Source organism: Epinephelus moara, chromosome 5 (genome assembly GCF_006386435.1).
Source record: "Epinephelus moara isolate mb chromosome 5, YSFRI_EMoa_1.0, whole genome shotgun sequence".
Taxonomy (NCBI): domain Eukaryota; kingdom Metazoa; phylum Chordata; class Actinopteri; order Perciformes; family Serranidae; genus Epinephelus; species Epinephelus moara.
This window is the reverse complement of record NC_065510.1, coordinates 18,329,234-18,346,013: the sequence shown is the minus strand read 5'-3', so window position 1 is coordinate 18,346,013 and position 16,780 is coordinate 18,329,234. Positions and strand designations below refer to the sequence as shown.

At 40.3% G+C, this 16,780-nt stretch overlaps 1 protein-coding gene across 1 annotated transcript; it reads left to right on the top strand.

Moving 5' to 3' along the window:
* Positions 1 to 4,609: 4,609 nt before the first annotated feature.
* gucy1a1 (guanylate cyclase 1 soluble subunit alpha 1) lies at positions 4,610 to 16,327 on the top strand. Its single transcript, XM_050045168.1, has 8 exons — positions 4,610 to 5,029; positions 5,280 to 5,347; positions 6,327 to 6,415; positions 6,509 to 7,224; positions 9,815 to 10,300; positions 12,710 to 12,853; positions 14,583 to 14,737; positions 15,026 to 16,327. Exons 1-8 carry the CDS (start codon positions 4,766 to 4,768, stop codon positions 15,162 to 15,164), a joined length of 2,061 nt encoding a protein of 686 aa, XP_049901125.1. The 5' UTR covers positions 4,610 to 4,765; the 3' UTR covers positions 15,165 to 16,327.
* The last annotated feature ends 453 nt before the right edge of the window (positions 16,328 to 16,780 follow it).

The window sequence follows — 16,780 nt, the reverse complement described above, 5'->3', positions numbered from 1 at the left end:
AACACAAGGACTCCAGTGATCGACTTCTGCCCACTTCTACTCATGAAGGTGTTGTGTCTTTACATCTAGCATCTCTTCTCTTTGTTGATGCAGCTCCTCAGATGCTTCAGAATTCATTGTCTTCTTCAGCTCTTGTCTTCATGTCTGAGAAAACACAACCAGCCACACAGCCAAGATGACAATGTACTATAGAACTCTCTGTCCTGAAGCTTAATTCACTGTCCCACCTTGGCACAGATCAGAAAGTCCATGTTGCAGATAATCACGACAAAGAGGTTTGTTCATGCCAGTGCAGCTGGTGCCATCTCCTCTGGGTCTTGATGAGAGGAGGCAGTGACAGCTGTCACCTCCCTGATGGCTGATGGGTCACTAAAGCGTGTTTCCATTGCTCGACTTGACTCACTTTTTCGGTGTGAGACCTGAGGATAGCCCGCAAGATTTGCTTCAAGACGTCACTGCAACTCATTTGCATTTCTTGAGCACCTCCGTCACATAGAATAAAATAGATTTTCTGTGTGCTGGCATGTTGTCAAGCAGTGACTTTGACATTTCATGGTCAAATTCAAAGGATGTCAGCTTAAACTCAGAACAGGAATCACATGGTAAATGTATCTTTGAGCAAATGTGCATGTAAGTCCTTGAAAAAAATAAGACCATGTAAGGTGTTTAACAACCTTTATCAGCTCAGTGAGCTTGGCCTTTAAAAGTAAACTTGTTTGACAGGACCCTCACATTTCAAATTCGTCGAAATCCAACATTTGGGCAGTGACTTGCAGTGTCAGAAACCACAGAAAAAAGGTGTCCTTTAACGTTGGCATGATACTTGGCAAGTTGCTGTTAAAGTTGAACGATGCCCGGCAGCGTCAGGGGGAAATGCGGCAGGACAAGAACGAAAGTTAAGGCGATGAAAGTCGATGAAAGTCCAACAAACCACAACTTTTACCTGAGACAGCGGTGTTTATGTCCCGTAAGATTCTAAAGCCAAACCCTGTTTTTTCTTCCTAAATCCACCCACTTGCTTTTGTTACCTAAACCCAATGTGTTTGTTGTTGAAGGAAAAAAAGTAAATTTGCGGTGTTGTACCGACGTAGTGCATTTATTTTTAAAGAAACTGTAGGTAAATGTTAAATTTCTTGTGAAAACAGAAGTGTATCTTGAAAGATGACAATGAATATAACATACAGAACTTGACACGGTGTCCCAGAACATCAACAACCAACACACCCAGGGTACCTTGCACGTCATATGTGGACGTGGAAACCAAACATCAATATGTGACGAGGTTGGAGTGAGAATGTGTTGCACATTTGGATGCAACAGGTTTAAAGGTGACCCACAATTATCCTAACAACTTAAAGCGATGGCTCCATCTCAAGGAACTTCCTCTAAATCCCTCCTTTTAAATGTAATAAGAATTAAGGAGATTCTGCTCAGAACAGGACATACACAGTTTTTCTATTTATTTATTATGTACTGTGATTCATTAAAGAACAAACTAATTTATAAACCTTTTTCAGGACTGTGTTTGAAGGCAGATATTTTCACCACTAGTAAGCTTGACCTATCAGAGTTACAGCAGTTTGTGATAACCATTTCTGAATGTATGTTTTGTGACAAAACCAAAAGTCACTTTCTTGCCTCCAGCTAGTTCAAAATGCAGCAGCTGGGCTTCTTACTGGTTTTAACAGATGACATAACATCGTCCCAATCCTGGCTTCTCTCCATTGTCTCTTGTTCGTTTTAGGATTGATTATAAGATTCTACTGATCATTTTTTAAGCTCATCTGGGTTTGGCCCCAAGCTACTGTACATAGCAGAAATGTTGTCTCCACATGAGCCAGTTTGCAGCCTTAGATCCTCAGATAGGGCCCTTCTGGCTGCTCCAGAGTCAAGGCTGAAATCTACAGGTGACTGTGCTTTTGCCATCAGGGCCTCTTGGCTTTGGAACGACCTGCCTGAGGAGATGAGACTCGCAGAATCAGTGACTTCTTTTAAAGCTCTTCTTAAACCCCCTTTTCTACAGTATGTGATGTTGTGTTTTTATTCTTATTCTTTATTCTTATTCTTTCCTCTATTTATTTAAGTTGACATTTTGCACCCTGTCTTGCATTTCATGTCTTTATTTATCTGGAGGGTTTAATTTCAGCACCTTGAGCTGCAGCTCAGAGGCCTCAGTCTTCATGCCTCTCTTCATGCAGGGGTAATAATTGTAATGCATGTTTGTGATTTACAGGAGACTTGTATTTACACTGTTTAATACAACATATTTATGAAACAAAAATCTATAAACAGGAAGCTTCAACATGGAGTCGATATTTTTGTCAGAGGGACATATTTGGCTATTTGCCTCTCGCCTAACCTTCCTTATTCAGACGTTAATTACCACAACCTCATCATTTAACGTAATGCACCATAAAAGTGTCATTGATAGAATAACATTTCAAAATGGGCAGATCTTCAACTGCATGGAGGGTGGCCCCTCTGAAGCCTAATGAAAGGATTCCCCCTTTAATCTCTAACCTACAAACTTTTTGTTGTCTTGTGGTTAGAAACATCCTGGGCCTTGTTGCTGAACGATTGCCAATGTAAGCAGCGTGCTCATCTGGAGTTATCCTGCGAGAAATCAGAAAGCTCCCAGATGTTCATTATTTAAGCTCTAAAATGGATTTATTGTGTTACGACTAAATGCTCTTTTCAGACCAAACAAGGCCATCAAGCTGCGCCATAGCCTCATCAGGGCCAATAAAATCTATTTTTGAGACGAGTTTTATAAATGATCATTTAACATGTATAATCATCACCGAACCATTTCCTGAAGAGTCCTGAATATAATTAATCAGATTTGCTTCATGTTCCACTCACACTGTAGTGTTTTCTGTCATATATAAGACCTCAACAGAGACATGTTAGTGCGAGTAAATGCTCATTTTGTAGTAAATGTTATTCCATTTCATTTATTTATGAGGATAAAACACATTAATCAGTGTTTCTGTAAATGTGTAGCAGCTTTTTGGCAACATGTCCTAAAAACAACTTCAGGCAAAACCTGGTGCCTATACATTACCCACAATGCAACTCAGCCGCTTAGAGTGTGAACAGTTTACATTTGCATGTTTTATCATATCATATCAGTGTTTTTCAAATGAGTATGAGCTGACTTTGCCTGTCAAGCTGCAGACCACTGTTAAAGCCCAGCAAACAACAAAAGTGATTGGGATTTAAGGAGGTATTGCTGTGTTTATTAAATTTATTAAAATTTTTTCACTCTGTTGTCAATTACACACAAGTCCGAACACACACATGCACCTATACACCTATACATGCACTAAGTGGAGAGATGTCAGAGTGGGGCTGCCCATGAGAGGCGCTCTGAGCAGTTGGGGGATTCGGTGCCTTGCTCAAGGGCACCTCGGCAGTGCCCAGGAGGAACTGGCACCTCTCCAGCTACCAGTCCACGCTCCATATTTTGGTCCGGACGGGGACTTGAACAGGTGACCCTCCGGTTGCCAACCCAAGTCCCTATGGACCGCCCCTTTTGCATATCTGCGCCCAGGGGCCCACTCATAATCCACCCACAGCTGAAGGAGATGGTCCCACAGGATATTATACCTACAGTCCTCTCTCAGAGAAGATCTTGTGGACCTGTTGTAAGAATACAGGAAATGTAGAAGATCTTTATTGTCATTGCATGAGTACAAGGGCCTAGGTTTTGTTTCAACATTGGGGGGACACATAGGGTTTGTGGGGTCCTCTTCAAGGAAATTTTGAGTGTCAAACCCCTAATTTACTGCCTTTTAGTGAATTTTTCTGCACCAATTGATGATGGAAATGTCCTAAATATTGAGAGGGACAATTTCTTCCAAAGAAATCCATACATATGCACTAGTACACCAAGATTCCCACACTGATGCCATAGAAAAACAAGAAAAAACAAAACAAATAAGTTGAAATAATAGTAAAGTGGCAGAAAAAAATAACACTAGAAACAATATTGGGAATTATGAAAGTACTGGAAATAGGCCAGATGTGCAATGAAGCATTAAAACAAAAGCAGGGCAAACAAAAGCACACAATATTAAAACATGTGTGAAAGTAGCCTATATGTTCATTCACAGCTGCTGTCACTGTGTTGTAATAAAATCAATTGTGCCTGACATAATGGGGGCAGTCAGACATATTATAGGGGGCACCTAAAATAAAATCAAATAAAAATGTTAAACTATTAGTATTCTGTAGGAGCAATGGGAAAATCAACATCATCATGAGGTCTACAAACACACCATTGGGCACCACAGGCACGTGCACTTGCAGTCCTTGTGAATATACCAGAAATGTGAATATTCGCGTATGGAGGAACCAGTCTATATGATGGGACCCAGTCCATAGGCTTGTTTGTATAAAAAAAGTCCCCTGCATGCGAGGAGTCGCCTGGAAATAATTTCTCATTGCTGATAGGTTGCTGAGCTACACCAGCCCCACTTGCGCATGGATTGGCCTACTGCTCTTTTTTCCCCAGTTTCTCATTGGCTTTTGGTAATGATAGTTGCCTGCCATCATTTGCCCGTGCAGTTTTCAATGAATATTGTATGTGGTCTCTGGCTCTGGTGCTGATCATTTGAATCAGCGGGTCGCGAGGAGGAAGGTATCCTGGATGAGCGCACCAGATGATGGAATTTCTCCCAGAGACAGCAGCTGCTCGACCAGGACTGTCTGCCTCGGAAATTAGATAAGAAGAGCAGAGCCAGGAGATCATACAGCGGGGAAGATGTTCTGCGCGAAGCTGAAGGAGCTGAAGATATCAGGAGAGTGTCCATTCTCCAGCAGCAGCAGCAGCAGCAGCGGCGGCAGCGCCAAAAATAATGAGCTCGGAGACTTTGAGGAGCGCTCAACTGACGCCGCGGATTTATTGCCTATTTCTAAGGACGTGCACGGAAAAATAGGTGAGGATCTACCTCAGCAGAAGACAAGCAGAGCCAAAGTTAACCTGCATACACTTGGGGAGAGCATCCGCAAATTGGCATGTCCCGAGGTGAGTCAAAAATACATTTATTAATATTCAAATCATGCAACTACCACAGTGTATTTTGCAGAGATTTATGAAAAAAACACTGCAGTTGTCTCGTCGCGTGTCTGCCTTAACGCACAGACACCATGACCACTTGAGATTAAAACATGGTAACCCTGCTTTTTTTTATTTATTTATCTGTGGGCGCTCCTGTAATTAAAGCTGCTGTTCAGCAGACGATGACCTTTAACTCGCTGAACACTTTGTCATACAGTTTCAAAGGCTGCACACTGCCCTCCAACGAATGATGCGACTATCAGATCAAACCAGAGACTCGGAAAGGTAACACGTGTGTTTTTTTTAAATACAGCTGCCACCAATAACAAGTACACTACTCCTGCTAGACTGCTACAATCATCACTGCTGCTGCTGCAAATTATAGGCCTGTACTGAAGTGCCACAGCATGTATTCCAAATGATATGATGCTGAAATATTACAGCCTCATTTGGCCCTCTGTTTACCTCAGTCTCTCAAAATGTATACTAGACTGATAGAAATGATGGTAACAAAAATAAGGTGTGACACAGGCTGCTGAGAAATCCCTGACGATGCTGATGAAAAACACATTTTTATAGCAAATAGCAAACCATTTCCCAAAAATGTCAAACAGTCACTGGTTGCATGTGAGAATTTGCAAGCTTTTTTGGTCATATATGACAATAAGGCAATGTGATTTGGGCTGTTGGTCAAACAAACAATTGGAAGACACTGAAAGACTTATGCTTTCGGAAATTAAAACAGCCATTTTCAGTTTGTTTCACCCCTTGGTAATACAATGAGTCAAATAATCAAGAAAATGTTTGACAGATTAACTGAAAATCAAGATTATAGGTAGTTGCAATTCTAGTCTGATGTTGGGCAATATGCAGAAAATCAAACATCACAATATTGTATTTTTGCAATGATATTGTAGGGTTGACTACTGGTGCTTTAAAAAGTATTTATACAATGAGATTTTTGATAAATAATCATCACCAGTGTGGATGTAATGGCTAAGTGGGCAACGGCAAGTAATAGAACAGCTAGAACAGTCTGATAAGTTCAGAAAATTACATCACTTTACTGTAATGCATCCTTTAAAACCAGGGAAAGACAACACTAGCAATATTACAATGTCCAAAAACTAAGATGACATCTAGTCTCACATCAAGATATCAATATAATATTGATATATTGCCATGCTTGGTCTAAGGTATTGAACCAAAGATGTGGTCCACTGAGTGGTTTATGTGTCTGACTTTTATATTTGTCGTCTCGCAGTCCAATAACTTGCTGCACAGACTATCAGAGTTGCAGTGATGACACGGAGCACTTAGTGGAAATGATGAACATGTACTCAGCCAAAACAGGTAATGCCACATCTGAAGCATTTATACATTTATACTTTGAAATTCTGGGTGTTCTGGGTGAGTATTCTTCACCTGTTTCCCTTTTTCCGACAGCAATCCAGATGGAAGCGTTGAGAGTTGCTCTTGGCGAGGAGCTCTTCAACATGTGTTACGAGGAGGACGGACACATTTTGAGGGTAGTGGGGGGAGCTCTCCACGATTTCCTCAACAGCTTCAATGTCTTGTTGAAACAGAGCAGCACGCCGCCCAACCCGGACAGAGAGGATTGTGTAAACGAACCTTCGGTGCTCTGCTTAGACAAGGATGTGGGTCTGCTTACTGTCTATTTCTTCAACCCCCGCCCGACCACTGAGCTCTTCTTCCCTGGAGTCATTAAAGCTGCTGCCCGCCTGCTGTATCACACCACTGTGGATGTGTTGATGGACCCCCCCGGTGCTAAAGACAGCATCTTGCAGTCCAGCCCGCAGCCCAGTCTTCTGTACACAGTTGTAGTCAAGGATGCTAAAAGCCTGAGCCCCAGTCCGCTGCGGGCTACCTCAGCTGGGACCCTTCCTACCTCTCTGTTCTCTACCATCTTCCCTTTCCATCTGATCCTGGACCAAGAATTGGTTCTAGTGCAAATAGGACATGGGCTCAGGAAGAGACTGTTCAGGAAGGATGGACTCAGGCGGTCTGCTACCTTCCAAGAACACTTCTCTATTGTTTCTCCCCAGATCAAATGTACCTTTCAAGGTATCCTGACCATGCTAAACACACAGTTTATCATTCGGATCAAGCATGGAGTCTCCATCGCAGACAACACAGGGAAGGTATGTGGGCCTCTCTGGGAGATACGACTTGAAAAATGACTACTACTACATCACTGACTACTGAGGCAATAAAGGTCTTCCAGTCATTGTCTTGATAGTAAGATAGAGGGGAAAAATCATGTTATTTATAAGCAGTTGAGCTTATTAGTGTTGTACTTGGGTGCACTTGGCCTGAGGTAGAGATCAACATTATACCCCCAACGGAGATCAGAAGCAAATGTCAAACCATTTTATCCATCAAAGGCACAGCCATGCTTGTGCTATTTATGCGGGGGTGCACAGCAATTGGTCGCCATCACAAGAAAAAAAAAAGTATCAGCGAGTACACATGGCAGTGGTGTTATAACATTCAACCAGAGGTGCTTCCACTTACTATAACACCAGTCTCTCAATGGTAGCTTTGCTGTTAGTAGCTACAGAGTCCAGTTAAAACAAGTAGAAATCAGCAAGTGTCTCAGTCTTTACCATCTGGGTATCATGATGTATCACTTCTACAAATTTCAAAATACTCCTGTAGCTGTATTTTTACCTTTAGCTATTGTTTTTTTGCAGCTCATGACTCTGTGAGGCTGTGATAAGAAAACCAAGTGATAAAAGTCAATATTGTTTGATCTTTAGCAGTTGAGGTGGTGATGTCAAAATAGAGTCTTTGGTTTTAATATTAAATCATTTAATATCTCCAGCTTTTACATGAGAAATTACAAGGTTTTTCTTTACTCATGTATTATTTCCACGTAACCTAATACAACAGTTCGTATGATGTCTAACGAATTAGTGCCCAATGTATTTGCGGCCCTACCTGTTAGGTGTAGGAAAATAATCATTGTTGGGTTTCGTCATGTTACGTAGGTAAGGTTTAGGAAAAGAAATATGGTGATGACGTACATTAAAATAACTTAAAGTTTTCTTGGTTTCGACGGGGACACAAACACCAGTCTCCTGGGGGAAAGTCCTGTGATTGTCCACCACCCAACCTGCCTCCTTAGGCAGACCTTCACTCTTTATACTTCTCCATTCTTTACTCCCATCAGCACATTTTTTTATATGACTGCAGCCTTCATGATGACATGGGTTATGCCCTCCTGAGACCTAAACTTTTATTTGGTATGCTTATTTATTTTCGCCGAGGTATTTGGGATCAGGAGGAGCCAATAAGCATAAAAAAGTAAACATTTTCAAAGAAAATTAAGTCCCAATGTCCTCAAGTGAGACTATAATAAAGTCCCAATGTCCTCAAGTGAGACTATAATAAAGTCCCAATGTCTTCAAATGAGTAATGAGCTTGATAGTCTTGCTAACATTGGTCAGATATGTTGCCATATTGAACTACAAACATTATTAATCATAAGAAACAAGTTTCAACCATATAATGTGATCAGGTTTTGGACCTTGTCCACTTTTGTGTCAGGATCAGTTGCAGACTGTCTTGGTAGAGACGGCTGCCATCTTGTTTTTACATGGATTAGTGTATTGTGGTCTTACTACGACTAGATGGCATAAAAAAAGTGTCCACGAACGAAGACAACAGGTCTATGTTAAGCAAAATGGAGTATAAGGTCAAGTAAATAAAAACCCAAAATGTGATGTCCTCATATGAGGACACAGGGTCTCAAGAGGATACATGAATTCTGGTGCACTGACAACAGCCTGATTATTATCATTTAAGTCAGTATTTCACTTTTGCGTGTTAACATTTGCTGTGATGATGGACTATATTTAACATGTTAGCCAGATGGATTATTAGCATGCTAATACTTCCAGCTTTGCTTTAGTCACAAAGCACAGTTGATGCTGGGGATGTTGTCAGTTTTGAAGGTATTAATTCATAAATCAAAGCACTGGACAAATTAAACTTTGGCCTTATAGTGGCGCTTAGTTAAAGGTCAGTTAATAAAGATGAATACCTGCACCAAATTTCATGGCAATCCATCCAAGAGTTGGTGAGACATTTCAGTTTGAACTCCAAATGTCAACCTCATGGCAGCTCTAGAGCAAACATCTGAGGATCATCAAAGTCAGTTGGCTTCATCTTCTTGTGACCATGAATGTCTGAAAGCAAAATTTTATGGCAGTCCTTTCAATAATTGTTGAGTTATTTTGACAGTGACTAGAAAAATGTGCTTGGATTAGATGTGTTTTTTTTGTCTGCTACACTAGAACATAAATAATCCTTTCAGTGTTGTTTATTGTTGTGGCTGACAGACAGCTGCATACAGCTGCACTCTTATAAATACCACACAGATGACAAGTTTGCTTTTCTTTATGTCAAATGTTTAATTGTTTACATTTATCTTAAGGGAGTGTATTTATGTACACACTGTATATTTTATGAGTGCCGCTGAGGAGGAAAAACATTATTTTTTTCTTGTTTTACTGTGGGAAATTTACGCTTATAATAATAATAACTAATACTACTAGTAAGAGACGTTTGCTCCGGGATGTAGCCAAGACAGTAATCCTAATTAATCTTTTAAAAACCAAAGTCATGGAGCTACAAGGACAGTTAGGCCCAATATTTACATGAAACTAACAAAGTTTATCTAATTCCACAAAAATGAACTTCTCTATTCATCTGATTCTTTCCTTTCAGCTCATGGACCTTAAAGGTCAGATGATCTATGTTTCAGAGTCCAATGCCATCTTGTTCTTGGGCTCACCATGTGTGGACAAGCTGGAGGAGCTGACAGGCCGCGGCCTCTACCTGTCAGACATCCCTATACATAACGCACTGCGTGATGTAGTGCTGGTTGGCGAACAGGCCAAAGCCCAGGACGGTTTGAAGAAGCGACTGGGAAAGGCCAAGGCAGCCTTGGAGCACGCTCACCAGGCACTGGAGGAGGAGAAGAAGAAGACAGTGGATCTTCTTTTCTCCATCTTCCCCGGCACTGTGGCGCAGCAGCTGTGGCAGGGCCAAACGGTGCAGGCCAAGAAGTTTGACCGGGTTACAATGCTCTTCTCTGACATTGTGGGTTTTACGGCTGTTTGCTCACGCTGCACCCCGATGCAAGTGATAACCATGCTCAGTGAGTTGTACACCAGGTTTGACCACCAGTGTGGAGAGCTTGATGTTTATAAGGTAGGTTAATTAAGGAATATCACATGGCAGGGAGTGCTGTTCGACTAAATATCAGCACAGCTGTGATTCAGTCATAGGCCAAAGATAATCACAGTCATACTGATATCTAGTACAACAGCACGACCTTAGGTGTGATATAGCTTTTATACAACAGTTCCACAAGTATCATTTATACAGATTGTGAATGTACATCACACCATGCAGGACAGGGCTGCCATCTTGTGAGGTACATGCTCTGTTATCTCTATTTCCACTATGTATGCACTCAGTCCAAAAACGAGATAGTTTACAAGGTCTGGGTATGTAAGTGGAGGTAGCGCATTAGGAGGACTGCCAACTTTGGTCAGAGGGCCGGAGTGAGATTTTACCTTGTGACGTAATATCTGCTTGTGCGTGCGTGGTCATGAACATACGTGGACACGGCAGCACGTTTTGGTTTTTTACCTTAAAAGAGTTAATATGCACATGTGGCAAACAGAAGAGATGATATCTATAGGCCTAAGCCCCACATACGTCCATAGACACTCAATAGTTGTTTTACGGCACAGATCAAGGTAAATTTCATCAGTCTGATGGTAGTATTGATCATCTGCTTAAAAAATCCAGTAATATGTCCGGTTGTGACAAAAAGAAAGATTTCAAGGGGGGGTTCTGGGGGTTCTCCCCCGAGATAATTTAGAAAATTCACGTGGTGAATCCTATTTTAATGCAATTTCATACAGAAATAGATACATTCAAGGACTTTCAATGACCTGTGTACATTTATGCATTTCTTTTCAATTTCAAAATTCAGCAGACTTAACTAACAAAAAGTTTTTTTCATCATAAGTGTGTTTTAGTTATTCTCACAAGATGGCGCCCCTCTCCAAAAAATTTAACACTGCATGATGTCAATCTTACATTCTGTATTCATTTATAGTAATTAGCAACATCAGATTTGGATTTGTTTGTTTATTTAAAAGATTTATTTGGCTCTGCCAGCACAAATAGCTGTGTAAATGGACTGGAAATAGACTGTTGCCAAGCAACACAAACATTCCTGCACACTGACTTGTTACATAGTGTATGCTAGGTCTATACGTCATCGTAGGCTAGCTACTTTGTATGATCCTGCAGTTGTTTTACGACACTGAAATTGAACTTACACCCTTGTAAATAGAATTTTATGCTAGATGTTTTTTGCTGAAATTAATTCACAGTCATTATTCATAATTTTTTTTTTAAGAACTCTGGAGCCGGAATATTTAGGTAAAGAAATCAAAACATTTCAGATTTTATTCATTCATCAAACAGTTTGATTATATTTCCTGTAAATTTGACCCCCAGTGCTGCTGCAACACTGATGAGTACAATATGTAGTTGTGGTGGAGAATGATAAGCCTTTTTTGTGGCGGTCAAATCTTTTGATATTCTGATATCTAACTTCAGAAATCACCCTAAAACTCCTCAGATTTAGAAAAGCATTATAAAGCACATGACCTCAGTGTCCTCAATGGTACAGTAGCTATGGCCCTGTATGTACAGTAGCTCCCTAAAACCACATAAAACTGCCTTTAACTTTTCCAATGTAACTGTGGCTGCTGACGACACTGGAAAAAAATAAATGTATGTCTAAATGTTAAGAATTTATAATCTACAGTCTTTTGACAAATAAATATTTTAATACATCAGGTACTCCCATAGGGTGCATGGACTCAAATAATTTGCCTTCACATGATGAATTTTTTTAAGTAAAATAATACACCATTCCTTCACAGCTTCAAAAGACAGACTGAGACTATAGCTCAACCAGCTACACAAGTGTCTGCCAAAGGCTGCTAATCTACAGGGAGGTTGGATAATGTAATCAAAGTGTCATGGAAGCATAACAGAGAGAGCAGCATGTTTGACAAATATCTCGTAAAACGCTAGGAAGTCAGAGGTTCCTTCAGGACCCTGTTTCCACTCCACATGTATGAGCCTAAAAATAGTTTCACTTTGTCTCTGCCACATAGCCGCTGAGTGCTCTCCGGTCCAGATTTACTCGTTCAAAGAAGAAGAAAGAAAAAACCTTGTGGACTTGTGTATAATATGACCAGGGATCAAGTACTATTACAATTTAAGTTTTATTACTCCTCAGTTTTCTGCCCTTTGTCTTCTGGGGCAAGATGGAGAGCACAAGTCAGACTGTGAAGAGATTTTGATGAATAGCCACTTCACATTCGCCATTTTGCTCAAGGTTTATTGTCAAAGAACATCTGAAGTAGATTTTTAATAAAGTTGAAACTTTCGGGTTAAATGACTAGAGCTCTGTGTAGATTCCCTGATAAGGAAGAAAGGGAGGAGGCTGCACACACAAATGTTGCAGTCCTGTCCTCTGTCTCAGTTGCCAGGCTAGAAATCATTTTAATAATCCTCTACTGTATTCAGGTGGAGACCATAGGTGATGCGTACTGCGTAGCTGGTGGATTACACAAGGAGAGCGAGACTCACGCTGTCCAAATTGCACTCATGGCCTTAAAGATGATGGAGCTTTCAGACGAAGTTATGACGCCCACCGGAGAACCAATACAGGTGAGGGTCAAGTATTGATTCTTTCATTCAACTGGATGATGCAACTTCCTATTAATAATCTTCACTATCTACATAAGGCTGGCTCCAAACAGAGTAAATTCCCATATACTCTCATGTTAAAATGCCCAACTTTACAGCCTGATACAAAAAAATGGTGTGGGTCTCGCTAATGTCAACATTTCCGACAACTGTATGGTTTTTATTTTTATTTTTATAACTTGCCAGTTTACATTTTATCAAAGCCCAAAGTTATGCATATTTTAAGTGCGGGGCTGCTTGGGTAATAGGCTGTCTGTGAGGTGTTGCCACGAATTGTGAGTCTCTTGCTCCTCCTCTCGTCCAAATATGGTCACTCCAGTCTCCAAAAAACCAAGATGGCGATGGCCAAAATGCTGACCTTGAGGCTTCAAATGATAGTCCACAAACCAATGGGTGATGTCATGTATGCTATGCCCATTATTTATACAGTCTATGTTAAAACATTACTCCATAGCGCTACTAGAGGTCACCTTGAAAAGGCATTAACTTATTAGGCTCCTTCAAGATGAACCGCACTGTGCCGCCGGGAAAGTTGAAAGATCAGGCATCAGCAGTGAATGGCATTGACAAAAATCTGCAGTGAAGTCGGACAGTTTCCAGCAAAGATGCTCTATTTCTAGCAACCTTCAAAGAATTTACAAGAAGTCACAGAAATATTTTCCTGTTAGATCCATCTGCAGGCTACCTGCTGTTTGCAGACTGCATATTATTATTATCATCAACCACACAAGTTATGTTTACAGATTAAACAATGTGAGACTAATAGAGTACAATCTATTATTAAATATTTAATTTAAACAGAGTTTGAATTTCTACAAACTGTGGTGTTTTTGGTTGAAACTAAGAACCAGTCAGCTCTTTGGTCTAGGCAACAGGAAAGCGTTTCCCAACATGCCCTGGTTCTTGTAGTCAGTGGAGAGCAACTGCAGCGCCTGGCTCTAAAAACTGCCTCTTGAGCTTGAGGTTTATGCCCACGTGTGCATGACGTCAGAGCAAGCCGGGATGAAGTCGGACACAAATCTGACTGTAATGCATTGTGCGCTAATTTGGTGCAGGCCTGGTTCATCCCAAACTAGCCTATTTATTTGGGACTATTTTCAGTCACTGAATTTGTTCCCTAGCGAGTACTGTAGTTACACAACGTATCCTCATTCAACAGTTTGTACGACATCTAACCAATTAGTGCTCCACAAATGATGTTTCGTAGTTAAGGTATAGTTATGTAGTTCATGCAAATTTGCGCCCATTAAGTTTTGGCGAGTTAAGTTATTTTGGGTAAGTTTAGAAAAAGTTCCATGGTTGGGTGTTTTTAGGTTTAGGCAAGTAAAGTTACATAGGTTAGGTTCAGGAAGAGAAACTTGGTGACGACAATGACAGTGACACAATAACTGAATGTTGACTTGGACTCACACGGTCCCAAACACTGAATATCCCTGGGGAAAGTCCTGTGTTTGTTTGACCTATCCACCACCCCACCTCTCCTTAAGCAGACTTCCGCTCTGTATACTACTTCCTTCTTTTCTCCATTCAGCATATTGGTCATATTATTGCAGCCTTGTTGATTATGTGGGTTATAAAAGGATTCTAGTGCATTACTGTTCGCAGATATATGTACGAGCAGTGCATGAAAAGAGCCTGATAAAAGATGAGCAGGAGCCCGAATCATGTTGAATGTTGTGTTTTTCCTCAGATGCGTATCGGCCTCCACACTGGCTCAGTACTGGCTGGTGTTGTTGGGGTGAAAATGCCACGCTACTGCCTTTTCGGGAACAATGTCACACTGGCCAACAAGTTTGAATCCTGCAGCCAACCTGGGAAAATCAACATCAGCCCTACAACCCACAGGTGAAGTAACACAGCCAATCCAGGTTGCAAATTATAATTTTTTTCCCATTAGAATTACAATACTAACTTGTAAGTCCGTTCTTAAACATTTTGCTTAGTAAGTAAATTTCAGATGTTAGTACCGTATGACATTTGTTTCCTGAACTGGTTGTGGAGGAGAAAAAGACAAACTTAAGTGCTCTAGACAGGAAACTTAACTTTTAGAGGAGCACTGCTTTTCCTCTTGTGTCAAATAATTTGCCACATTGTTTTTAGATTCATGTTTTATTTGTGCGCTCTTTGTCCCAGATTGCTGAAGGATCGGCCAGAGTTTCTCTTTGTTCCCAGGAGCAGACAGGAGCTTCCGGCCAACTTCCCAGAAGACATCCCTGGTGTTTGTTACTTTTTGGAGGCGTCCTTCAAAACTTCACAACTGACTCTGAAATGAAGTCGAGCTGCTACAGAGCCCAAAAAAACATTAGATATGACAGAATATAAACGTATCCAGTGAACACAGTGCGAACACCTTGTGTATTTTGGTTTGGGTTGTTTAGATATTGATGATATTGTCAGTCAACTCTTGCAGCTGCTTAATAACAGACATGTCAGTTTGATGTCAAACATGAGTCTTGTTTCTGTACAATTTTCCATTTGTACAGTTGTAGCACAGAGAAATACTCACTTCCTTCATTTTTCTTCCAGAATGAGTCATCTCTGCAAATTAATATGATATAAAAAGTAGCTTTCTTGACTGTTTTGTTCATTTTAATACCTAAGGAGGTACGAAATACATAAAACATGTGCTAAATGTGGCCAAAAAGGGCATACTGTTTTTTAAAAAGTAGCTGCTTCTGGTTTGATGTAAGGAGTTAAATATGTCATCTGCAAAACATGATTCAGAAATACATTTTGGATGTTGATCCTCAATGTGATGTTGCTAAACAGATCTGAAGATTATGTTCTGTAAATATGTGACTGGTCCATTCACATCTGTTCAAACTACCTGCTAAAAGCACCTTTGCCTGTTGGTACGACAGAAGAAATGAAGATTGAAACAGAATTAGCTTTGTGTGTCTCAGTGGGAGATTTCAAAACAAAATTTGGAAGAGTTATTCAAATATTTAGGAGACATCCTGCCTTTTTAATCTTCAGATTCACTCCTCTAATCAATTTAAGCGATGCAGAGCAGATTCAGGTGCCTTATAGGAAAATATACCTGCAGGATCACAGATATTTCACATTATTTTTACCTGCTTTTTTTTCCTTTAGATATGTTTCAATATGAATTTACGTGTCAATAATTTCTTCCAGAGGTTTGTGGTTCCAGCTCAGTAAATGTTTGTAATGACATGTAACTTAGACTTCCATTTATGAGACATAAAGCATTTCAAGATTGCATTTTCCAAACATAAGTAATATACATTTATTTTTTACTTTTTTTCCCACTGTACACATTTATACTATATTTATTACATTTGGTTCATAGCACTCCTTTCCTATATGGTGGGAATACGACACAACAAGAATACAATGATTGTTCTACTATCCCTCATAATGATGTGCTTTAATCATTATTGTAATGTAGTCAATGCGCAATAAATATTGACATTAACATGCTCATGTGACTCTATATATATTATATATAAATATAATATATTCTGTGATATAAAGCGAGTTGTCCATCAATCAGATGATCAGCTGTTCGGTTCGCTGCCTGGCTCCTCCAGTTTGCATGTCGTAGTATCCTTGGGCAAGACACTGAACCCCAAATTGCTCCCAATGGCTGTTCCATTACATCTGCTATTGGTTACTGAGTAGCAGGTAGCACCCTGTATGGTAGCCTCGTCCACCAGTGTGTGAATGGGTGAATGTGACGTAGTTTAAAAACACTTTGAGTGGTCAGAAGACTAGAAAGGCTCCATACAAGTGCAGTCCATTTACCATTATTTTATGATGTGCAATAGTGGAAACTAACTAAGTACATTCATACAAGTATATGTGCTTATATGTGTAGGCCAATTGCTATTTTCAGGTACTTGCACATTACTATGGCACAGTGATACT